Raw genomic sequence first — 25,539 nt, forward strand, 5'->3', positions numbered from 1 at the left:
GTGTAACAGCTGAAGACGGCAGATGTTGGAGGACATGTGTCACGCACAAGAGGATATCTGAACAGATCCAAGACACTGCAAATGGATATAAAGTGGATTTGGAAGTGACTTACATTTCTTCAGTGTCTCATGATCCTTCAGAAATACTCGAATATGCTGATTTGCAGATTTTTCTCACTAAGGCAGATTTGTCATTTTGCATGACGCACTCAGCCTGCCGAACAGGTGCAAGGAAAACAGTCAAAAATAAGCTGTGATGGCTAGCCAAAGAAAACAACACAAAGCTCCCCTTTTTATGACACATGCAGTGACATTACACGGAGGGTAATGTAGATTGTTGAGCCTGAAAATATCTTAATCCGAAGAAATAAATCTCGTATCTTGCATCTTTTCTATACACAGATCATCAGTGTGCATCTATAAATTAAAGAGCTGAACTGTTAACACAATGGTTTCTGGTATTATCCAGTGGTCTGGCAATAGCTTAAGTTAATCTTAAGTGTCTCTTTAAGTGCCTTTTTAATTAATTGAGCTGTTTTATTTTCTCCAAAAATTATTTCCAGGCTTGTTCAGAATTGAAAATATTAACTCACTCTCAAGAAGCCATACATTTAATTTAACAAACAGTAGTGTGATTTCTGACTTCCTTGTCGTAACATTTTAATAGGTTATTATGCAGAGTCACACATCAGTCCCGCGTGTAACACACAATCAGGAACTACTGAAATGAGAATTGATTTCTGTTTACACTGTATTCAAAACTTGTGGTTCCAAATTTTTTTTTAGGTTGCGACAAAATTAAATTTGCAATAAAATTTTAATAAATTAAATTGTATTTCTTTTAAAGGTTTACACAATTTGATTATTAGTATTTATCTATTTTTAGCTTATATATATATATATATATTAGTGTTTTATGTTTCTCTTTATGTTCCACATCCAGGTTTTTGTTCTGAGTCCATTATTTGGGCTTTAAATGGCTTAGGACCAGTGTTGGGGGAAGTATTAGTACAATATTGCGTTTCTCCCTAAAAAAGTAACTAATTGCATAGTTACTTTGGTGGGAAGTAATCCATTACATTAATAATTGCGTTACTTTTTACACATGGGCTGGGCTTGTTTGTTTTTTAATAACAAAAACAAAACAACAAAAAAAGGTTAATTTTTGGCAAATGTAAAGTCCCACACCAAAAGTAAAATGATCCCTATTTACTCTCGATTCCTCTCAACATGCATGGGGACAGGAGAGCTGTCAGTCAAAACATGGAAGTAACTTGCCTTACTTAGCATAGAAAAAAAAGTAACTCAAATATTTTTTCGTAATGCATTACTAGTTAGGCTACTTGGAAAAGTAATCTGATTACATAACTTGTCACTTGTAATGCATTCCTCCTAACAGTTCATGGGACTAATCACATGGAGACATGAAATAACATCATGACAACAACACTGATTATCTGATGGCACCATAATATAGTCAAGCCTTTTAATAAGTCCATTTCACATTTTAGGCAGCCCTTTAAAACAATTTGGAACTGCTTTTATGCAGTGAAATGAACGTTTATTTACAGTGTTATTTTCTTAACAAATTTTTTAATCAGACTTCAAAAAGATAACAAACAAACCGTAAGGCCATGAAAACAACGCAGCAGATTAGCTGTTTATAAGTGTTTATTGATGCATTGGCTACTCATACTGTTTCACATTCTATTTAAAAACAGTAGGAGGCATGAACTGCACGTTAAAGTTGTAGCTACATCATTATTTCTGAATATCCACCTTATTAACGCCCGCGCCGCTTTTGCGTAACTTCCGTTAAACTGTAAACAAGCAGGGAAAGGTTTGCTCTATTGATGGAAAACTGGGGTACAGAGAGATTACATTATTCTACTCACTCTTAAAGAAATTTAAAAGTGTAAATACATTAACAAATTACAACAAACCACGAATAACCCCAAAAGCGTGATTAATTTCGCAGCGATATCTGTTGCTTTAATCACAAATGTTTATTAGGAGGAACTGTGATGTCATTTCAAAGTGATTTATTATTAATATTGTATCTAGACCAGGGGTTTTCAAATAGGGTGAATGTGAGCCTCCTCTTACAGTGGGTTAGGACAGCCGAGCCCCCCCTTCCCCAAAAACCCCCCCGCCTGCCATAACCCACACACGCCTCTGCAGTAAATGCCATCTCTTGTGTGTTCCAGGCAGGCAATGGTGAGTTTCAATTAAAAACTGATAAAATGTAAATATTTTTTAATATTGTATTTGAAGACATTTTATTTCCACAACTTTTTTTAAAGTGCAGTCATAAACTATTCTTTGCAACAGCAAATCATTTCCAACTTTATGCAGGCCTAATTGAGGCTACTTTTAAAATCACTGAACATCAGTAAGCCTAACCACAAGTCAACAAAACATGCTTAACATGTGTAATGCAACGAGTAGCAATGTTTCGCCGATGTTATCGGGTTTGCCTGCCTTCGCTATATACGTGACACGATAAGATGCTTCTGTCGCCTTCATGTTAATAGTGCCAAACAACTGTATTATTCTTTTTTGTGACTGCAAATCATCACGCTTCCTCTCAAAAAACTCAACTGGCTTTTTCACCAAACTTGTGTGCTTAGTTTCAATGTGACACCGAAGTTTGCATGGTGTCAAGCTATCATTTGCTAGCACCTCCTTGCAGATCACACACTGCGGCAGAGGTGCAGCCTCGGACCCCGACTACTCTGGATCATATTTCCTACGTTTTTTGATGGGGGCCTGTCTCATCCCTTAATGCTGACTTTTGTTGACTTGGGACATGGAAACGATGCATTTTAAAGCTAATACAGTCTTTACACACGATTACCGATATCGGGGGCTAAAGTCGTGGGTCTGAATTTTTTTATGGCATCTTTTTATGAATAAAGGCCAGTATCACTGATATTAATATAGCTACTGATGTCTCCATGAAAATGATTTCCCCCAAAAATGTAAACATTTATTAGGCCTCAAAAAATATAACAACTTTTAATTTAAGTTAACTTAAAACAATCCTCACTTAAACACATAATAAATGTCATATTTACTTGTAGGTTACCTATCCTGTCTAACAGGTATGAAATATACAGAAATTGAATAAAGTTATAAAACAGTTTGCACTGCATAAATTATAAATGAAATATAGATTAATCCTTATTAAAGCTACAAGCGTTCTTTAGTCAAGAGCAGTGAGTAATTTTCATAGACAGTATAAGAAGTGGACAGAGGCATCTCATTGGAACTCAGTTGAGACAGTTGAAGCCCATTTTTAGCGATTTTTTAGCACTTCCGTTCCTGACGCGCAGACTCAAACCGACTCAAACTAAGCTTGATGACGTGATCAACCTGTCTGACAGACGTAAATCTTCTAGTAGCTGTGCGTGAAAATTGCCAACGTTAATCACTTCATATGTATTCACTTGCCACATACCGAATTATTTCCAATTCCCCAAAAAAGTTGTTGAAATATTTTGTCCCGTTGCTTTTATGGACTCATTATCTATGGGCTTCTCCCTTGACGGGACGTCCCCCCGATTGCCTGCGAGCTTCTCCTCCTGTCTATACGGTAATGTCTCTATTGTGCGACAAAAAATCGCGTGGTTATGACGCAATCGTTAGCCTGTTTTTAACAAAAACGGCTTCTACGGGGCCATAACGTAAGATACAAAGTAATGGAGCCTTTTATACATTGTCGTGTTTATTTAGAATTATATAATGGGCAAATGAAGTCTTTGGACGCCTCAGATGTAAAGTTATTCGCTGTCAAAGTGACGCCAAAATGAATGGGAGTCAATGGAATGCTAAGGTGAAGTTCTGCTACAATGGCGGCTCCCGCGAGGCTTCAACTTCCGGCTGATGGATTACCCCCTTGGTAATTTTGTCTGTTCCCTTTGTTCTTTGGTTAAATTTACTGACAGAGAGAATGAGTGCCGCTGTCACTTTAAGATCTGCCGCATCTCATTCTCTCACTACTCTTTACTTCTATTTAAGATTTTATTTAACTCATTTAAGACTGTTCTTGTGAGGATACTCGACAAAACGGACATTTTGGCATAAATGTGTGGATTATTGTTCGTTCAAGCGCGAAAGAGAACTCAATACTGGCGCGCGTTTTTCTGTGTGTGTGTGTGTGTGTGTGTGTGTGTGTGTCAGGAGGACATTCACTGACAGCGCGTTCTCTTTTCGTCTTGTCGCGAATGAACGGTTTAAAAGCATTTGCGTGAATAAGAGCGTGATCATATACAAACATGTTTCGCATGCGTTGCCGGAATACTTTAAGCCCTGCGATATTATTAGAGCTGCATAGAGTTATTTTTTCTTCGCGTGTCGCGCCTCCCTTTGGCTCTTTGGTGCCCCCCAGAGGAGGAGCGCCTCACCTATTGAAAACCGCTTATCTGGACTACATGCTTTAGAAACAGTAAACAATGCTAAATAGGGATTTGAAGTGAAAAGGGGAGACATTTACATTTAAAGCATCCGTGTAAACAAACATGGAAAGAGACAAGGATTTGAGGAGAAAAATAGAGATCGAAGAGTAGACTATTCCGGTTGATTTATTTATGAGTTATGGTAGCTAAATTAAATCGGGAGAGGAGCAGACCACAAATGCGCAGTATATGTTGTTATTTTTCATAGCTACAACTACAACGGAATACAAAGGGGGGAAAGAGAAGGAAAATAATTCAGCGACTGAAAAGAGCTCTCGCCATAGATGTTGATTCCACTTTAAAATACCTAGCATTGCGTTATTATCTTGACGTCTGAAAATAGAAAATTAAGGAAATTGTACAGCTCGTTTAGTCAAACTGACGGATAATGATTATTTGTAGTGCAACCTTATGATTTAAAATTATTTTTATCAGTCTTTTTGAGCGGTTTTCCAAACCGGAACTGCCTCCCATAATCTAAAACGCAGTAGGAAAAAGTTGGATATTAGCCAGTTTCTTGCGGAAGTAAACATATTGATAGCTGCAGTATGCTGGAAAATAGTAGCCTGTACAGTAGCCTGTTTCAGCCCATAGTGTAAATGCATCCAAACTAAAGCACATGCAGTCTCACTCAATGTTATATTCTCAGTCCATTGCTCAACATACTCTGATCTGACAGCACATGTGTGCCTGCCTTTACATATATCTTCCAGGAGGTGTCAGACATGATTTGGAAATCCTTAAAACCATTTCCAAGTCCAAGTCGCTCTGATCCAGGATCTTTGGTTTTTATGCAGCTTTCTCTATAATCCTGAGCCACTTCCATAGGCTAAACTTGTTTTTCACTTTGATCACTGTCAACACAATTAGTGTTTCTGTTAAAACAACTAACAGAGCATAGCACAGATTTGACAGATGTTGGACAAAATACATACACTACCATTCAAAAGTTTGGGGTCAGTGTTTTTACTGAAAGAAATTATTTAATACTTTACTTTAGGGTGCACAAAACTGATCAAAAGGGACAATGAAGACTTGAAACGTATCATGGTATCATCCAAAATATGAAGCAGCACAACTATTTTCAACATTATACATTATAATTAAAAAATGTTTCTTAAGCAGCAATCATTATAATGATTTCAGCTTTGATCACAGGAATAAATTAGGCTACATTTTAAAACACATTTTAAGTCTTTTTTTTTTACAGCATATTTCCTCAAATAAGTGCAGCCATGGTGAGGATAAGAGACCTTCCTTAAAAACCCCAAACTTTTGAACTCGGTAGAGACCTTATAGAGTATTTTTCAGCAATATAGAGACAGTTGTGTATTCGCGTCTCCTCAGGCTGTCTAGGAGTCTAAACACTTGACTGAAGATGCTGAAGGTGTGTATTTCCCAGTGACAGCGATCCAGAGGACGTGCAAATGTCTCATACCAGTCTGTCTTAATGTCATCACGATAGGTAATTAGTCAAATCTCAGGCTGATAAGACATTTTCACGTCATGTGTGAAAAAAAACCTTGGTTTCAGCACATGCCTTACAAAGACACCAACCCCCGGTTACAATCTGCACAAGACGACAGCTAAACATCTGCACAGCCTTTGGGAAAAGTCTGTACTCGCGATCCCTGGGGTGCCCTTTGACCCCGGCAGGGGCAGAAGAGAGATCTGCGAAGCTCTTGGCGAGCGTCGTTGCAAAGAAAGAAGTAGAAAAGAGGGTCTAGGAGGGTGTTGAGGCTTGTGAGCCCGTAGCAGATGCGATAGTATAGGTAGAGGGAAACTTCCACTGAACATTGGTCGTTTTCGCTCTCCGTAAGAAGCAGGGTGACAAATCTGTAGCCGACCACTAGATGATAAGGTGCAAAAATGACAATGAAGATGACAGTGATGACAACCAGGGTGGCGACGATCCTGCGGCGTTCGTGATCCGGGACAGACGGGGAGTTTCGTAGAGTCAACCCGATTCGGGTCGAGGTGTACCTGAATGTGAATAAGAGCAAAGAAAGGTCAAAAGGTTAAGAATGATATTATGATTGTGTTAAAGTAACATTCTTTAAAGAGACAGACTTTGTATCCGTGTTTGTCATCTTTGCAATGGCATTTTGCCAGTATGCTGATTAATTCCTGGGGCTGTGTGTTCTGAGATAACATGTTTCTAATGTGCAAATAAATATGGGTTTCTAAAAAGTTTGCATGGGCAGTGTCAAATAAGAGCGTCTGCGATAGATGTGAGAACCAGTCAGTGACATTTCACCAACTTTACCGGAGGCCAAAAACAAAAAAATACCATTGTTTGATCTAACTTTGTTTACTGATTTCAATCTTTTATTATGAAAAATGTGAACACACATGGACGACAGTATACTTATTGAACAATATTTTATATAGTGTATTTTACAGTATAGCTGTTTTTAGCCCTTCTTAGAAGTGACACATTTAAATCTAATTTGCTTTATTTAAATATATCTATTTAAGATCATATGTGTAAATATATTTAATTGGTTTAACTAAAAATGTATTAATAGCTCCACTCAAAAAAAATATTCATTGGATGAACTCAATTAAGTTGTGGGCAGGATTTCCATCCAATAAATATATGTAGCCACAACTCAAACTGAGTACATCCATTCAACAGAATGTAAATCAGTTAGCCTAACTCATTTGTAATAAATAGATGCAAAAAATATAAACGAGAGAGGCTATCTTATTTTTATCAAATACTCATTACTAACCAGAATGACTTTATTTCTGTCAGATGTCTACAAAAGTTTTATTGAGAATTAACAGGGGTTCAGCTCCATGTTTTCCATTTGAAGTCACCATAACAGTGATGAATGATTCCATTGGTTGGGCTCTTAACTCTTATTATATCTATTGTCTTTTTTGGCTGCTGTGACAGTGTGTTTGTTAAACACATTTGGAGCAGCAAAGAAAGCTAAAGTGAAATGAGATCAGCTGATGATGGTTAAGGGTTGATGGTTTTATAAACATCATGAAGCAGACTGATTCACTGAGGTATTTTAATCTAACAATTATGTTTTTTTCACAACAAACCTTGTGTTACTGCAGCATGAGATCAAGCATTATTATAAAAATAAGTTTGAAGACTTAAACGAACATGAGCACAAAAAATCAGTTTCTGATGACACACACAGACATCAACAATCAGCGTATGAATCTCAACAATGGTGACAATCACAAATATTTAGATAAACAGATGAATTCAGAACATCACTGACAAGCTACTAATTCACAACAAATACAACAGCAAAAAATAAAAGCAAATATTTAGAATCAAACAAAATTATAGGACAGTTCAGCTGCATAATTTATTCATGTTGCAATGCATGCTTGTGTTGTCTCGTTCCCTTGCCCCGCCCCCCTTGTTATCCTCGTTCTGTCCTTATCACCTTATCTGTATCACCTGTTGATCATTAGTGTTCCCTTTATAATCTCCTTGTGTTTGCTGTCCTGTGCCGGTTCATTGCCTTACGTGCCATGTCAATACCCAGTGAGTACCTTGTCGACTGTTTTGTCTAAAATTTGCGATCTTGTAAAAGCCTGTCTTGTTCCTGTATAGTTTATTGTCAAAGTCTTAGTCTAGTGTGGTTAGTCGTTTACTTTATCTTGTACTGTTTTGCCCCCTCGTGGGTTTTGTTTTCCCCTGTTTTTTCTTTTATAATAAACGTTCTGTGTTTGCATACCATCTGCGCTTGGGTTCATCTGCTACCCACATAATAGAATGAACCGGCCACTACAGAACCCAGCAGACTGTATGTCTTTTCCTGCTATTCGACAGTCGACTGACCAGGAATTATGGTGGCAGTCGGCTATCACCGACAGCAAGCTGGGCAAGCTTCCTTTCCCTCCCCAGGGAGAGAGGTCCCTGAGGAGATATGCCCAGGCCGTGGAAGCAAGGAGGCTTTTCTTACCTGAGGTCCTCGTCAACCGTTACCTCATCGCGGGTCTCAATGTTCCCCCTCCTCTGGTCAAACGGGAGAGGCTGGTCCGCCGCCCGTTCCGGGACATGGTGGACTGTTTATCTCGAAAGGAGCCGCAGGGTCCCACCGTGTCGTCACCTCCTTCCACGCTTCCTGTCATCCCGGAGGGTCGTATGATAGGCGTTGCGATGCTTGGGGACCAGTCTGGTTCCCCCACGACTCCAGAGGCGTCTTCCACACCCACTGACCTCCGTGGTAAACGAAGGAGACGGGTTTCGTGGGATTCCCCTTCGGAATCATCTTCATCTGAGCTTACCCAACCATAGATGGTCTTCCCAGTTCCTGTTTTGTCTCCCGCTGAGCCCGTCCAGCTGATCACGAGTCCTGCTATGACCATTTCTTTCCGAACTAGGAGAGAGGAGGAAGAGGGGAGCCTCCCATCCTTCGGCAAGCGCCTTTCCAGAGCCCGCTACTGCAAGCGCCGTTCCAGAGCCCGCTACTGCAAGCGCCGTCCATGAGCGCGCTACTGCAAGCGCCGTCCATGAGCGCGCTACTGCAAGCGCCGTCCATGAGCCCGCTACTGCAAGCGCCGTCCATGAGCCCGCTACTGCAAGCGCCGTCCATGAGCCCGCTACTGCAAGCGCCGTCCATGAGCCCGCTACTGCAAGCGCCGTCCTTGAGCCCGCTACTGCAAGCGCCGTCCATGGGCCCGCTACTGCAAGCGCCGTCCATGAGCCCGCGACTGCAAGCGCCGTCCATGAGCCCGCTACTGCAAGCGCCGTCCATGAGCCCGCTACTGCAAGCGCCGTCCATGAGCCCGCTACTGCAAGCGCCGTCCATGAGCCCGCTACTGCAAGCGCCGTCCTTGAGCCCGCTACTGCAAGCGCCGTCCATGGGCCCGCTACTGCAAGCGCCGTCCATGAGCCCGCGACTGCAAGCGCCGTCCATGAGCCCGCTATTGCATGCGCCGTTCCTGAATCAGTAGCTGGTTGCCCGGTTACTGGATCTGCCTCTGTGAGAGCTGCGGCCGATCAAGCTGCAGAAGCAGTCCTGCAAGCGGTGTCTGCTCGTAAGCGGATGCCTATCATTGTTGCTGCCGAGACTCTAGCAGACTACGTTGCCAAGCTTGTCAAGATCCTCGATGTGCCCGTCATGTCTTGTCCCGAGCCCACTGTGTCTGTGAGCTCTATTCCCAAGCCTACCACTGTGAGTGCCGCACCCGATCCTGTCCCTGTGACGCTGCACCCAAGCCTGCCACAGAGAGCCCTGTTTCTGACTCAACTACTGAGATCGTAGTTCCAGATTCAACCGCTGATAGCGCTGTTTCCGTGACTGATTCGAGGAGCTTGGTTTCCGAGTTTGCTTGGTTTCCGAGTTTGCTTCGGAGAGTGCTGATCCCGAGTCTGTTTTCGTGAGCGCCGAGTCCGATTCAGAGAGTTCGGTTCCCGCTCCACAGCCGCCTGCTACACCCCCTGTTATGTGTCCTGTTCCTTTTCTCGCTGTTTCCCCGGTCAAGAGTCTTGTCTCGCCACCCTCAGCTTCCCCTGTCGTGATTCCCGCTCCGTTGCCCACTGTACCTCCCTTCCCTGTTCAACCCCGGACTGTTTCCCCCAAGACTTCTCACACTACACGACCCCAAACCCGCCCGGATCTCTCGTCCTAAGCCCACATCCCGTAAACCCAAGACCACCGTCCCACCTACCCACCCTGGACAGTTCCCCAAGGACTTTGTTGTGCCTCCGCCTCCCCTTCCTTGGTTATTATTTTTGATGTTTCATCCTAACCCTGTTGTTGTGTTTTCGTGTTTGCCGTTACTGTTATTTGTCATGTTTTGTTGGTTTGTGTCGATGTCTCAGTCTGTCATGTCCCGTGTTTGATGTCCCTTTGAGCGTCTGGTAGCCGCTCCTTAAGGTGGGGGTTCTGTCATGATTCTGCCCTCATGTCCTTGATTTTCTCTATTGTTGAGGCAGGATCATGACAGAAACATGTTTTGTGTGCAAGCACATGGTCTTGTGTTTTGGCCATGTGCTTGTGTTGTCTCGTTCCCTTGCCCCGCCTCCCTTGTTATCCTCGTTCTGTCCTTATCACCTTATCTGTATCACCTGTTGATCATTAGTGTTCCCTTTATAATCTCCTTGTGTTTGCTGTCCTGTGCCGGTTCATTGCCTTACGTGCCATGTCAATACCCAGTGAGTTTGTAGACATCTGACAGAAATAAAGTCAGTCTGGTTAGTAATAAGTATTTGATAGAAATAAGTTAATCGAGTCACTCGTTTATATTCTTTTGCATCATTTGATACAAATGAGTTAGGTTAACTAATTTACATTCTGTTGAATGGATGTACTCAGTTTGAGTTGGGGCTACATATATTTATTGGATGGAAATCCTGCCCACAACTTAATTGAGTTCATCCAATGAATATTTTTTTTGAGTGCACTGTAAAAGAAAAAAAGAACAATAAGTTATGTTAACCTGTTTTTACATTGCTTTAACTCATCAAAATTAGTTAAGCAATTTTCAACTTTTTTTATATGGTTAACAAGATTCAACACTTTTTTTAAGGTCAGTTTAATATAATTTAAGTTGAAATTACTTAAACATCCAAGTTGATTGTATTTATAAATCGAAGGCAGCTACTTTTTTTTTTACAGTACATTAACTGAATGATACTGAAGTAATGAATTGCATAGCTAATTATTATTAACAACTAATTAAGAACATTTTGCCATTTAACCAACTTTAAGTAGGCTACGGAACTGTAGGTTACTAAGTGTATGCTTAATGTGTGTAATTAAACGTGTTGCGTACATATTCAAGGCTCGTCTGAATAGTTGTTGTATAGCCTACTTTATTATGATTTTAGTATCATAATGATTAATAAATGCAGGCACAATTATCCGTGAACTTGATAAATGTTTTACTATGCACAAAAAATGCCTTTCAACTTATGTGTGCAAAATTCAGAAATTAAATGAATGTGCAACAATTTGTACAAATAGAGAGTCTGTAGGCCTACTTTACATGTTGTAGCCATTAGCGCATTTAGTTTAATATTTTTTAAAATATTATAATGTTTTTTTTTCCATCTATGTTTATTATGAAAAGTGAACAGCATGAGTAAAATAGGATGTGCAATATATCGGGAGACATGAAGTGGGTCAGACATGATTTTGACCACTTCGTTAAGTTTTGTTTTGTAGAAAGCCTTTCTTAAAAATGAATTTAATTTTGTATAAATTGTATCTTAATTGTAATACATTTTTCATCAACCAATTGCCTGGATTTAATAAATAAGAATCAAATATAGCAGACAATATAATCACGACATGGCACCGGCGCGGTCACTTGCATTGCACGTGAACTGGAGCGCACGTCATCAATTAACCGAAATTCAGCGTATGCCTCACAGACATGAGAAATATATCTATAGAAAGTTTGAAATGTCTTTAAACGAAACAATTCAAAACGAAAAGAAATAGGCTACTCTCTGATTGTGTAATCCATTATGTGCATTTCTCTCTAGGCGCGTTCACTACGGGGATGGCGATCTTCAACTTCATCTTTGCAGCTGACACTGACACAGAAAACACTATTAATAAAAATAAATGCACGTGTGTCACCGGATTTACAAATGCACATCTTGCTTGTTCCATGCACACATATTATGTCGAAATAACAAGATGTTATGTTGAAATAACATTATTAATAATACATCTTTAAGAATAATTGATTGAATGCTGAATGTCGCGCTTGTTCAATATAGTAAAATTAAAACTTTAATTGTGATAATTCAAATAATTGAATATTAAATATTGAGTGGCCAAGTTTTGCTAATTTATTAATAGTATTTATACATAATATATAGGCTATATAATTGCGCAGCTCTCCCTGTCAATGATCTAGCACCCCCACAGCAACCTGCGTTAAAAATTCTCTGGCGCCGCCCATGTCTGACTGGCTGACTTGTAAAGTCTTATAGAAGTCCACATAAGACTGCAGGATACTGCAATCCATGCTCAGTGCAAGTACGTAAGTCTTTCTTTTTCACAGCACAGCAGTGATCAAGAGGACATCTGTATATCTTTTTAGGTTCCAGTCCATGATCACCTCTGGTCTCCTGTTTTCCAACTTCAAGCATGTTAAATGCTTGGCCAGATTTTTTTTTTAAATGTTACATGTATAATGGAAAACACTGATAAGCATTTCATAAGTTTGAAAGGCTTTTATGGGCAAAAACGTTCAAAATATGCAAAGAGTGAGTATTTACAGTATAGACCCTTCTTCTTCACTTTGGCAGTTTCTAGGCCAAATCCTGTCTGATGGCGATCCTTTCTTGCCTTTTTCTGAGTAGATCACAATTTGAGGACCTCTGCTAGTCCACAAGTTCCCTTTGGGATTAAATACAGGGAGTTTCCTGACCACAGATCCAAAATTTCAATGTAATGATCTCAGAGCCACTTCATTGTCATTCTTGCTTTGTGACATCATGCTAGAAAATGCACGATCTTCACCAAATTCCTCCTGGATCGTTGGGAGAAGTTGCTTTTGTGAAATTTTTGATACCATTCTTTCTTCCTGGCAGTGATTTTGGGCAGAATTGTGAGAGAACCCACTCCCTTAGATGAAAAGCAATCCCACACACTGGTCTCAGGTGGTCTCAGGACTCGTAGTAGCGTTCACCTTTTCTTCACCCAGAGTCAATCGATTTTCCAGATGTCCCAAACAGTCAGAAGGGGGCTTCATCAGAGAAAATAACTCCACACCAGTCTTCTGCTGTCCAATTCTTGTACTTCCTAAAGAATTTCAGTCTGTGCTTGGTGTTTTTCTTGGAGAGAAGTGGCTTCTTTGCTGGCTTTCCCTCACTGTGCAGATGCACTCACACCACCTCCTGCCAATATTGAGCAGCTCTGGGACGTCCTGAAGCCTTCTTCACTGCAGTTGAAGTTGTTGAACCACTCTCCTCGAAGTTCTTGATGATCCGGTAAATGTTTCTTTCAGGTGTATAGAGTGATTTCACCTGACTAGTACTGGTTCACACTTTCCCATGTGCTGATGATTTGATTAGTGACATGATGTTAGCTGGTCATTTTGGGCCAGGCCCAAAAACTGTGAAATTTGGGGTTTTCACTCTGCACAATAATCTAGAAATCAACACCACAGCGACTGAAGTAGCAAACTTTGCTAAAGACAAAATGTATGTCACTGGCAAAACGTTCGGGCATGACTTCACTGCATGTGCAAGTTGCATTTTTAGGGCCAGATTTCCTAAACAGGGAAAATTAGAGGCATTAGAGCTCAATCCCATAAACATACAAATGGTAATGTAAAGTTCTGTGGATGATCTACTGATGACGCACAAATTAGAGAACAAAACAACTTGCCACAAATTAGCATCTCGTAAATAATGGCACAAATGCCAGTAAATTATAGCACACCTTATAAAACAGTTAGTTACAGTTCTTGATTCTGACTGGTCAATTATAGCTGTGTTTTATTCACGATAAAACACGTCTTCGACCGCTTCACCCAACGGTCCTATGTATCACTACTCAACACCCCTAGCAACCACTCTTAGCAACGTAAACATGTTCTCATTTATATTGTTCTTTGAAGGTTTTAGAGTAGCGTATTGTGAGAGATCGAGTAAGCGAGTGTACCTGCATTTACAGTAGATATAGCATTTTCCATCAGCTCAGTCCTACATTCTTAAAAAAAAATCTGTTTGAATATTCGCTGCGATATCTTGTCCTTTTAACAGCTCAGGGGCTTTCCCGTGCCCTGACATGCATAAGTTTCCATTACAGATTTGCGCAAAACTTTTGCGATTTTTTCTAAAAGTCGACAAAAAACTATTGCGAAATGGCGGCGTTTCCATTAACCGATGTTATGCGACTAAAACGTCATTTTTTTCCTCTCGCGATAAGTCATTCCAAAAATCATGGCGACGGATGTTGGTAGGTTTATATATATCCCGGCCACTGCACTGGCCATTATTATTAATCGAAGGAGGACGCATTTCTTTGAGGTTTAGAATCCAGTATTCCTGTAATTCCCTTTGTCTTTTATGAATTTAATAAAGAACTTTATTCGTCTCGTATTCTGTCCAAACATCGCGTCATCTACGTCAGGTGACCTGTTAATGCGCAAAACCTGTTTCCATTGCAGTTTTGCGAAATATTTCTTTTTCAAATTGGCTGAAAAACCACCTCATGCGAGCGTAAAAACTTTTTTGCGATAAATGGGAGTTTTTGCGAAATTGACGTGTTTCCATTGGGCGTATTTTCAATTCGCAATTTCAATTTGCGCAATTTGAAGGACAATTAGCCGCGTTTCCATTAAATTGAAAATACGCCCAATGGAAACACGTAAATTCCGCAAAAACTCCCATTAATCGCAAAAAATATATATATATTTTTTAAAAAGTTAACATCGCAAGCTGTTAGTAAATCCGGCCCTTAATGTGTTTTTGAATAAATTATTAGATCTGGATCCAATAAGAGCATTATTTCATTGACCCAGCTGCACTGTAACTCTAAAACATCACTTACCCTAGTATAGAGCAGGGCATCAGGAACCCTAACGCAACTGTGGCAATTTTGAAGTAAGCGTATCTGGTGCTAACAGGGTACTGCTCCAGACACAGCTCTCTCTGGGGCTCGAACACAGATGGGTACAGGCCAGCCAGGCAGAACAGAAATATCATCGTCCACACAACTACACCAGAAAAGGCTGCCACACGCACTTTCCGTACACCACGGCTGCTAAGAGGATACACGATCGCTAGACAGCGGTCCAGGGCGATGAGACAAAGAAAAATGACGCTGGCATAGAGGTTAACGTAGAAAACGTAGCCCACTAGCTGGCACGTCACAGACCCGTAAGGCCAGCGGTGGTCTCCCTGCAGGTAAAGGATCCACAGAGGTAAGGTGAGGAGCTGGAGAAGATCTGAAAGCAGTAAGTTGAGGATATAGACCAGCTGGCAGCCGCCTCCACCAGACCGGCCGAGCTGGTACAGGCCCCACAGGGACAGCAGGTTTACTGGGAGTCCGATAGAGAAGGCAAGGCTGTAGATGTAGGTCAGACCCAATCGGTCATTTGCCAGAGGGATTTGGCAGCTCCCATTGGTCAGGTCTGTGGAAAATAAGGAGAAAGAATTGCTCAAATCGGAAGTGTATATAGCTCAAATACAGTAGTCAACATTTGAAGTGGATCAAAAAGTTCATTAAAGTTGTCCTAAGACAAGAATGGCTATTGTTCAAAATTCATGTTTAACTTTGATAAAAGGTTTTGATCCACTTCCAATGTCGACTACTGTAGGTTAACAACAGGAATGCACAAAATATTGGCAATCCGAAGATATTGGACATTTTTGACATTCATGAGAATCAGTATTGGCTTATATTGGATATTTAATTGTGCTTGCATTTTTGCATTAAATTGAACTTTGTCATCATCTAATGTTCTGCCTTTAAAAAAATTTACATCTTTTAGTAAATGAAATACCATTCAAAATATAATTAATACTTCTATTCAGCAAGGACACGTTTAATCGATGAGAATTGAGAGTAAAGACTTTTATTTTGTTACAAAAGGTTTCTATTCCAAATAAATGTACCTTCTGTTCTTCAAAGAGTCCTGAAAAAAATCACAGTTTCCACAAATATATGAAGCAGAGCAGCGCAACTGTTTTCAAAATTGATAATAATAATAATAAATGTTTCTTGAGCAGCAAATCAGCATATTAGAATGATTTCTGAAGGATCATGTGACACTGAAGACTGGAGTAATGATGCTAAAATTTAGCGTTGATCACAGGAATAAATCGCATTTTAAAATACAATAAAATAGAAAACAGTTATTTTAAATTTTAATAATATTTAAATAATTGAATTATTTTACTGTATTTTTTATCAAATAAATACAGCAAATAAATGCTATAAATGAGATTTAATTAAAAAAACATTTTACCAACCCCAAGCTTTTGATCGGTATGTTGCAATGCTTAATTTAACTTAAAAACTTTATTTTTAATTTATTCAGACAAAACAGTACCAAATTTTAATGTCAATCCTTCATAACATGAAAAATGTATCAGTCGGTAACGGACAGAATTTTGAATAATGTGCATCTCTAGTTGTTCTTGTTGTGTTTATGTGCAGAGGAATGATAACTTACTCAGAATCATGGTTTCTATGGTTGCGACTTGTCCATGACATTTGAATCTTCAAACTATTCATTAAACATGTTGAACCAAACCTCTCCACTCCTCTTAGTTTTTCCAGTCACCTCAGACAATGATTATGCAACCTTAGAAATAATGTTTGTCATCAGATAAAACATTTCAAATATACAACAATCAACAAACTACAGTTCCAGAATATGCATATATTTAATAAAAAAGGAGAAATATCCTCACCTCGATTAGGTCTAGAGAGCGTCTTCTGCATGTCCAGCTCCATGTGCATGAACCTGTATGTGTGTGTATGAATTTGAGTGGAAAGTGTCCAACCAGGGGCTTGTCTGGCTTTTTGATCATTTCCCCCAGCAGGAAGCCACTTCTACTGCTTTAGAGCAGCAACATCCTGAAGCCTTTCTCCTTCAGAACAAAAACACCCTCCTGCCTACAGGCCATTATGTGAGGCAGAGATATGAGAGAGTCCAGGCTGTTCTTTCAGACGGAAGGGCCACTGAGAGACAAGCTGTAACACCCTTACATTCGTTTCCATGTCCCCTGTGACACCGCTCTACCCCACGTTTACTGGACACCGTTTTGATTGGTGTATCAACACAATGTAAAAACCAAACAATAGATGTTTTACCAGCCAATGTACGTTTGAGAACAAAGTAATCCTGGGGTGGCAAATTTGGGAATGTCTGAGTATTTCAGAAACTGAGGATTAACTGGGATTTTTATGCACAATCATCTCTAGGCTTTACAGAGAATAGGCCAAAAAAAAAAATCCATTGAGCAAGAAAAAACCTTGTTGATGCCAGAGGTCAGAGGAGAATAATTGGTTCAAGCTGATAGAAAGGTTCTACGATTCACACGGGACACCAAAACTGGTAAAAATAGAAGATTGGAAAAATGTTGCCTGCATGGTCTGATTATTCACTATTTCTGCTGCGACATTTGATTGTAGGGTCATAATTTGGCATACACAACATGAAACTAGCTGTGAAAGTAAGAACTAGAAACTAATGTACTAACCGTGTACAAGAAAGTGGCTGGCGAGTGTATATAAAATGCTGCTTAAATTGTATTAATTTAAATATGACCAATTTTTAAACATGGCTGTTTGTGTATTGTGCTATGAATGCTGCTTATTTGCTTTTATTCTGCAGATGTGAACATGTGGTAAATAAATGAGAGCAGGAAAGAATTCATGACCTGAAATAAGAAATACCAGGAAGTGGATTAGAAGTGAAACAAGCAAAGAAGTTGCCTTTTGAACCTTTAATGATGATTAAAACACATTCACAGTGGGAGAGGGAACAATATCAAGGCTGAACTGGGAATACATCTGGTTGGCTTCTTAATAGGCACTGGATTATATGTTGAGGATTTGGTGAATACACCATAGTTAGAATAGCATACACTTTAAGAAAGAAATTGCAACAATTGTACCTTTAGGGGTACAACAGTTTATCACTGGGGCAGTACTTTTTTTTTTTACCCCTAAAAGGTTTATAGAAGTACCTTAAGGTGCATTTTGCTACTAATATGCATATTTTAAGGCAGGAAAAAATGTACAAAGATGTCCTTTTAAGGGTACTGCCCCAGTGACAAGCTGTTGTACCCCTAAAGGTACCATTTTTGCACTTTTTTTCTGAGAGGGTAGTTTAAAGTACAAAGTATACATGCTTTATTATTCCATCTACATTAGTTGTTTTTTTAGCAGTCATAACCATAAAGTCATAACTATACTTGGTAATACCTCATCTAATACCGCATTGGATGTACAACTTACTTGTGGCCAACAGTTGTTTTTGTGAACACATCCACATTGGTTGCCACAGTAATGAAACAACAGTAATGAAGCGTATTTTCACCATGCATGAGACTATCAGTGCATGCATTCCCTGGGAATCAAACCCATGACCTTGGCCAGAATGCATTCATCAGCAGATGTTTCGCCATTTCAAGACTTGGAAAATCAGATTTCATGTGAAAACCCTAAATGGACCATAGTTGGATAGAAAAAGATTTTTGCAAACCGCATGACATTTAATTTAGTTTCACCCAGTTTTGCAATAAGTACATATAGAACGAGAGCATATCAAAAGCTCACTTCAGTCCACCTTCCTCTTTTTGATTGACTTCCTGCAACACAAAAGCTTGCAGACATATACTGAGGTCATAAGAGCAATCCCAGTGAATGCCAGTAGAAATGCCAACACATCTAGGTTGTGGTACGAGTACCAAGGCAAATTATTAGCCCCAGAGCGAAGATGAGCTGCTCCTTTGTGTCTCATGACGTACTCAATCCAAAAAGTGGCACTATCAAGAGGAGACAAGGGCCGATCGCGATGCAACTCTGACAGTTTGCGGATGTTGCTTTGGTACAGCGGGTTCTCCAAGACGTCTTGGAGGCTTTCGAGGAATTCTTGGGACGTGAGCGTTGCGACTTGAAGCACTCGAGCCGCACTTCGAACCTGCAGCCGCAGAACGTTGTCAAACTGGTCAAAGAGGATCGGTAACGCTAAGACCGGGACTCCATGGTAAATAGCTTCATAGATACCATTGGTGCCGCCATGAGATACAAACACGCGAGTCTTCGGATGGCCCAGGAGATCATTCTGAGGAAACCACTCTAGGAGTAAAGTGTTGTTTCCCAAGGTCGAGGGTCGTTCCCCATGGTACCTCCACACGACTTTCTGAGGGATCTCAGCAAAGGCTGTAGCAATGGCTTCTGTGATCGTTTTAGGGAGAGCACCGACCACAGCTCCCAAAGACATGATGACCACTCCATGCTCTCCAGAGCTCTGCATAAACTCTTCCAGATCCTTGGGAAGTGCTTGAGGCGGTTGACATTGAAAGCCACCGATGTAGACCACGTTAGGCATGGTGGGTCGTGGAAACTCAAAAACAAAGTCCACTCTCATCAACCAAATGTCAGCAGATTGTTGCACTGAGAGAAGATCAGTGCCAGGCGGGAAGTGGCGCTCAAGCAGTTCGCTGTAAATTGGCACGATAATGTATCGCTCCTGAAGTAGGCTGAACAGATGCCGTAGGAAATTTTCCGTCCGTTGCATGAAGCTCATTTGGTCATGGAGCAATGAATTATACATTGGGATGTAGGATGGAGGTGATGGAGCGATTTGCATGTGAGCATCCCCAGCATTTAGCCAACGTACATTGTAAACCAAGGGAAGGTGGAGGAAATTGGCTAAAAGGACTCCGATTGGGAACGCCGGGTCTGTTAGAAGCAGGTCAAACTTGGCCTCTCGCAAGTGTTCGACAAGCGCTGCATCGTCCAAAATTGTGGTAATCATTTGAAGCGCTCCATTGTGAAACACCTTTAGCATGTTGGTGATATCTTTCTGTTGTTCAAAGAAACGAACGAAGGGTGACATCCTTTGTAGTGCTAGCGACCTCTCTACCAACATCTTAAAGTAGTCAGGGCCGACGTCTTCTGTCTCCATTGGGTTGACGGTGACGGTGTTGTAGAGGTAGGAATTCTCTTGGATGTACCAACTTTTAGACGAACGCACCACTGTGAGGCTATGGCCGCGGGTGTGGAGATTTCTCATAATGACTTGCATGTTCACCCAGTGACTGCCATCCTCAGGCAACACCAGGATATTTCCACCATGACAACAGCACGACACAAAGAGTAGACAAGTCAGTGCAGAGAGTTGTGTCGACCTCAAATCCATCTTTTAGAAAGCTGTAAATACAGAGAGAGAGAGAGAGAGAGAGAGAGAGAGAGAGAGAGAGAGAGAGAGAGAGAGAGAGAGAGAGAGAGATGTTTACAATTGTACTGCCAGAGTATTTTCTCCTAAAATAAATAGTTAGACATTTCGCATATACAATAGATATGGTTGTGAATGAAAAATATAAACATAATACACTTGTGGAAGGCAGAGGTTTACATTTACATTTATTGATTTAGCTGACGCTTTTATCCAAAGCGACAAACAATTGCTATATGTCAGAGGTCGCTCGCCTCTGGAGCAACTAGGGGTTAAGTGTCTTGCTCAGGGACACATTGGTGTCTCACAGTGGATTCCAACCCGGGTCTCTCACACCAAAGGCATGTGTCTTATCCACTGCGCCATCACCAGCCAGGTTGGAATGGATTATATAAAAACGCTCAAGCTTGCTCAAGCTATATGCATATCTTATATAATTTTGTAATATACACTGCCCGGCCCCCAAAAAATTCTCTGTTTGGATTTAAATAGGCAAATGCTTCAGAGTCTTTGACTGGATCATTATTGCAGTGATTATTATGTTTCCAGCATGTAATATGTTTGGCAACAGCTCTTCTAACCCTAATTGGTGGAGTGTGTAGCTTTTCATTTCTTAAACAACCATGTAGGAAGACACATCATGGCCTCATTCCAGGATGATAATGTCAAGCTTTATCAGGCTCAAATTGTGAAAGAATGTTTAGGAGGAGCATGAAGAATCAGTTTCACACATGAATTGGCATGGAAAGTCCAGAACTTAAATTCATTGAAATGTGGAGGAGACTTTACAGAGTGCTGGACTCTTGCATTGTCAATAGAAAAATAAATATTGTAATGTTATTTCCATCAAGAGGTGCATACATTTTTGGTCAAGATCTTGTACTGACAATGCAAGAGTCCAGCACTAAAGTCTCCTCCAGCACATCCCAAAGACTTTCAATGAATTTGTCATCCTGGAATATGGCCATGATCTTCCTATATGGTTCCTTCCTTCCTTCCTTTGTGTCTAGGGTTAGAAGAACTGTTGCCAAACTGCTGGCCAGAGAATAATACATTATCATATAAGCTATACATAAAATAAATTAAGGCTATATACATTTTGGGGCACAATTTGAGCACTTTTATACAATCCAGACCAACATTTACTTCACATAAGAAATGTTTCATGTCTAAAACCACTTTAAACTTTGGCCCTGACCACACAACTTTTCAGAATTCCATAATATTTACCAACAAGCATCAGGAATGATATATGAGAGCGCATTAAAAAAGCAAACAGAATGAGAGTATTTCTGTGTTTATGTTTGATCTGTCCCGCATCTACATCACTATACTGGAATTACCTGTTTGCGTTTTCAGATAATAATCCATTTGTTAGCTGGAAGAAATTATATCGTAATAATCTCCCGATCTTGAGGTAACAAGCAAAAACAAAAACTCTGCAGCTGTTCAGTACAAGATACTTGTCTCATCCTTGATGGCCGAGTCCTTACTGTTAGGAACTTCTCTCTTTCTCTTCCTTTCCTGAATCCCACATCACATCCCCTCCAGCTCCTCCCACTGGCTTTCTTTTCCGACCTATCTGCACGGTGTAGCTCAAATATGCACATTCAGCCCAACATCAAACCTCAAACACTCTATTAATCCATACCAAAATAAAAAACATACCACCAAGAGGCCTTTTAACAAGATATATCGAGCCATGTGCCCATAGATCAAGGATTTTAATATCACCTAACACATTTAGAAAACATCTGCTTTTTAGCACATTAGTACTGATCTTTGTTTGAGGCATTACCAGTATACGTGCTGAACAAAAACATTCAGGGAGGTTTACTTTACCTTTTGTATGACTCAGCCAGTCCTGTTGACACTCTCGTTTTCGTGTGCAAACTGACAAAACAAGCGTTGGATTTCCAAAATGTATACACACACATTCAACAGAGATATAAGCACATCAAACAACACTGTATCAGGCTAAAACAGGCCAAACAGGCAAACGGCTGTGTGTTTCTTTGTTAAACTTCCTTCTCATGCTCTGTAACACGAGATCTAAAGTGGCCTCTGGTCACAGTTTTGGATTAGCTTCCAGTCAGAGAGAGCAAAATGTCCTCACTGATTCCCTGTTTGCCTTTATGTGAATCAATGTTAAACTTTAGGTTCTGGACTGAATAACAAGGCAAAACTGGGGCGCTGCAAAATAAGGACTATTAGTACTCAGCTCACACATTGTTTTGTTTGCCAAAAAACAGCTTGGATCAGTTATTCTTGGAGTGAAATGCATTTAAACAATTACGTTCTAAAGGTCATTAATCTGTTCTGTGCAAAGCAATATCCAGCACACTGAGTTTGTACTTTATTTTCATGTAATACATTTACAATGTTTGTGATTACATACCAGCTTTTTTTTTTTTTACCTACAGTGTCATTTAACTATAAATGTCATTAAATAGAAACAAATACACATAATACATCAAGCTAAAAATAATGAAAATATGTTTTCCCTAGAATTTTGTGCTGTGCATTATAGGCAGCCCAGCAAACAAATTTAGGTTCTGGGAACGTTAGTTTTTGGTTCCCAGAACGTTCCTAGAACTTTCCCTTAACGTTAGGGGAACGTTCCCGGAACGTTTTCCTTACGTTATAAAAATGGAACCTAAAAATAACCTACATGGAACGTTCCTATAACGTTCTTGTTTGGTTCCCAAAAAAATAACCTCATGGGACCATTCGGGAACGTTAGGGGAACGTTCTATGTTTGCTGGGAGGCTTCTACCATAATGAACACAACAAACAGAAATGACAATAGGCTTGTATTCACCAAGCAGCAAGGGGTTTAACATTGTTACTTGTGCGTTAGCTATTATATGCACATTTTTGGCAGATTACTGACACAGCAAAAAGCTCAATGAACTAACAAAATCTGTGCAAAATATGAAACTTAAAAGCTTGCGAATGTGCATAAGCTTTAAAACACAGAATGGTTTGAATAATTTTATGAAACTCTTACTTGTTACTGCCAACAGGCGAGATGTGCAGTGTTCAGCTGGTTGAGCAGAAAACTGCTCTACCTGTGCAAAGTACAAATGTTCAGTATTAATGTGATGTGTGAACGGAACTGATTTTATTTAGGCCTAATGTTTAAAAAAAACTGGGTGCAACAGTTAATAATGGCTAACCGTAACATTTAATCTTTAAACTTATTTTTAGAACTGAGTGAGACATCAACAATTATTTTCGACACATGAAGAAGTCTTAAACAGTCCAACAAGCTACAAAATCATCACCGCAAACAACTTGTAGATGACTTATCCCAAGATCTCAAACATTTAAGAGAGGAGGCGAGCTGCCAAAGGCAACAAAGGCAGGTGTAATTGCTGACTATAACTCCAGGCTATGACTCACTTCATGGACTTTATCACAAAGACACAGCTTCCTCTTTCCTTTCTTCCTACTTTCTATAGTTCAAATTACCTGGTACAAAACATTCTGCCTCTGGGAATACTAATGTTATATTTGGGGCTGACTGAGAATATGGTACCTTGATGATTTCTCATATTTTGCAAGCTTCCAAGAGAGCTGCCTTGTCCTGACCAAATAGAAAATTTGCCAAAAAATTAATATATTGAGTATGTGTGTGATTGTGCATAGATATGACCATGTAGTTAAGCAATTGATGGTATATGGGAAACAGTATGAACAAGGTCAAATACAAACAGTCGATGCCAAACCCCCCTGTAGAGAAGTAACCCAGACAGTAACATAGTGTCGGCCCTGATCCGGCCCACATCTGGTACACGTGGATTCAACACAGCCCAGATGTGGGCCGGATCTGGGCCGACACTATGTCGCTGTCTGGGAAACCATATTTAGTTGTTCAAAAAGGTAAAAACATGATTGCCCCGTTATGCTATTTGAATTTATTTCTTCGCTTCAACCCAGTGAACATTATTGGATTTTGAATTCAAGTTTATAAGGTTTGAAAAATTTAAGTAATCCATTGTCTTGACCAGTGTTGGGGAAAGTTACTTTTAAAAGTCATGCGTTACAATATTGCATTAATTTAAAAGTAACTAATTGCATTACTTTTTATGGAAAGTAATGAGTCATGTTATTTTTGCGTAACTTTTTCTTGTTTGTCTTTTAATAACAACAAAAAGTTATATTTTTGGCAATGTGAAGGCCCTTTCAAATCGAAGGTGAAATGAATATGAACTCACAGAATCTCAATGAACTCAATGTTTCCGAAACCAAAGTGAACTTACCAAGTATTATGTTTAGAAATGTAGCATGTTTTGTGCACTTCGGAAACTCAAATTATCGTAACTGATTGTGCATATGACTGCATGTTATCAAAGATTGCAGCTTATTTTGGGTTACCATATTCACATACCATATAATATTCAAAGAAATGTCCAAATAGCAACGGTATTTGTAGGGCACATGTCCAAACACCCATGGTATATAGACCCATGGACCTTTTTGGTACTTTTTGTTATTTTATGATAACACATATGCTACCTGTATGTTGAATCAAGTTCTCACAGATGCCCGCAGTGCCATAGATATGGGAGGAGTGCAGACAGCAAAACTCCCCAAAAACTGATGCCTTGGAACAAGTAAAGCAGATGTGGCACCATGTGGCAAAGCAGCCTGGAGAGTAGCAAAGACAAAAATAGATAAATTACTGAATGAATCACTCGAAATGATGATGAGCACTTCAAACTCACAGACAAGACTGTCGTCAAAGCATCCACAGATTCCAGTGCCCCACTGATTCGATCTCACCGTTATCACATGGCTGAGCTGAGGCTGCTCGATTATCATGTTTGTTGATATATGCGGTAGCCAGAGTGAAAGGAGAAGATAAGAACAGAATAAAATAAACTAAGAACTGAATCATTATCTATTCAGCTTTCAGATGAACTCACCTAGCTCTTCTCACAAGCAGAAATGTCCTCTGTGTTAAGGCTTAACAATTCAACAGAAAGAAATCATGGCTTATTTGAATACAAGAATGAAGAAAGTTTCCTTGTTACCCATATATTTTTGCACATGGGTTCCCCTCAGGACCTGAAAGGTAATTATGCTACAGGAAAAGGTCATATTGTAATTTAAAGTAGCTGATTTCTAGTTCTGGAGCTTGACGGCCACTGGCCCAATTGCAATGTAAAGATGACTATTGCTGTTATTTCATGTTTACATATTATGCAAACATTTCATT

General features: G+C 39.9%; 2 protein-coding genes across 3 annotated transcripts; both read right to left on the reverse strand.

The window, feature by feature from the left end:
• Positions 1–1,456: 1,456 nt before the first annotated feature.
• On the reverse strand, positions 1,457–17,181 carry LOC143736805 (putative G-protein coupled receptor 132). Its single transcript, XM_077227509.1, has 4 exons — positions 16,819–17,181; positions 16,578–16,709; positions 14,951–15,533; positions 1,457–6,440 (listed from the first exon to the last, which is right to left on the reverse strand). Exons 2-4 carry the CDS (start codon positions 16,585–16,587, stop codon positions 6,044–6,046), a joined length of 990 nt encoding a protein of 329 aa, XP_077083624.1. The 5' UTR covers positions 16,588–16,709; positions 16,819–17,181; the 3' UTR covers positions 1,457–6,043.
• A 660-nt stretch (positions 17,182–17,841) lies between these two features.
• Positions 17,842–22,468, reverse strand: ugt5g1 (UDP glucuronosyltransferase 5 family, polypeptide G1). 2 transcript variants are annotated; one of them, XM_077227574.1, is made up of 2 exons: positions 22,158–22,468; positions 17,842–20,290 (listed from the first exon to the last, which is right to left on the reverse strand). In XM_077227574.1, the coding sequence occupies exon 2, from the start codon at positions 20,277–20,279 to the stop codon at positions 18,693–18,695; it is 1,587 nt and encodes a 528-aa protein (XP_077083689.1). In that variant the 5' UTR covers positions 20,280–20,290; positions 22,158–22,468; the 3' UTR covers positions 17,842–18,692. The 2 variants fall into 2 exon arrangements, with proteins under 2 accessions (XP_077083689.1, XP_077083687.1); XM_077227572.1 differs by lacking the exon at positions 22,158–22,468 and adding an exon at positions 21,659–21,992.
• Between the last annotated feature and the right edge of the window lie 3,071 nt (positions 22,469–25,539).

The sequence above is a fragment of the Siphateles boraxobius genome, unplaced genomic scaffold, assembly GCF_051911475.1.
Source record: "Siphateles boraxobius isolate OS27281-9 unplaced genomic scaffold, OSU_SipBor_1 130, whole genome shotgun sequence".
NCBI classification, from domain to species: Eukaryota; Metazoa; Chordata; class Actinopteri; order Cypriniformes; family Leuciscidae; genus Siphateles; species Siphateles boraxobius.

Bases quoted from the DNA above. Each gene is read 5' to 3' on its own strand.
- LOC143736805 (XM_077227509.1), bottom strand. The intron at 6,441-14,950 runs GTAAGTGATGTT...ATTCACATTCAG, and splicing joins ATGCCCTGCTCTATACTAGG to GTACACCTCGACCCGAATCG.
- ugt5g1 (XM_077227574.1), bottom strand. From the start codon at position 20,279: ATGGATTTGAGGTCGACACAACTCTCTGCACTGACTTGTCTACTCTTT.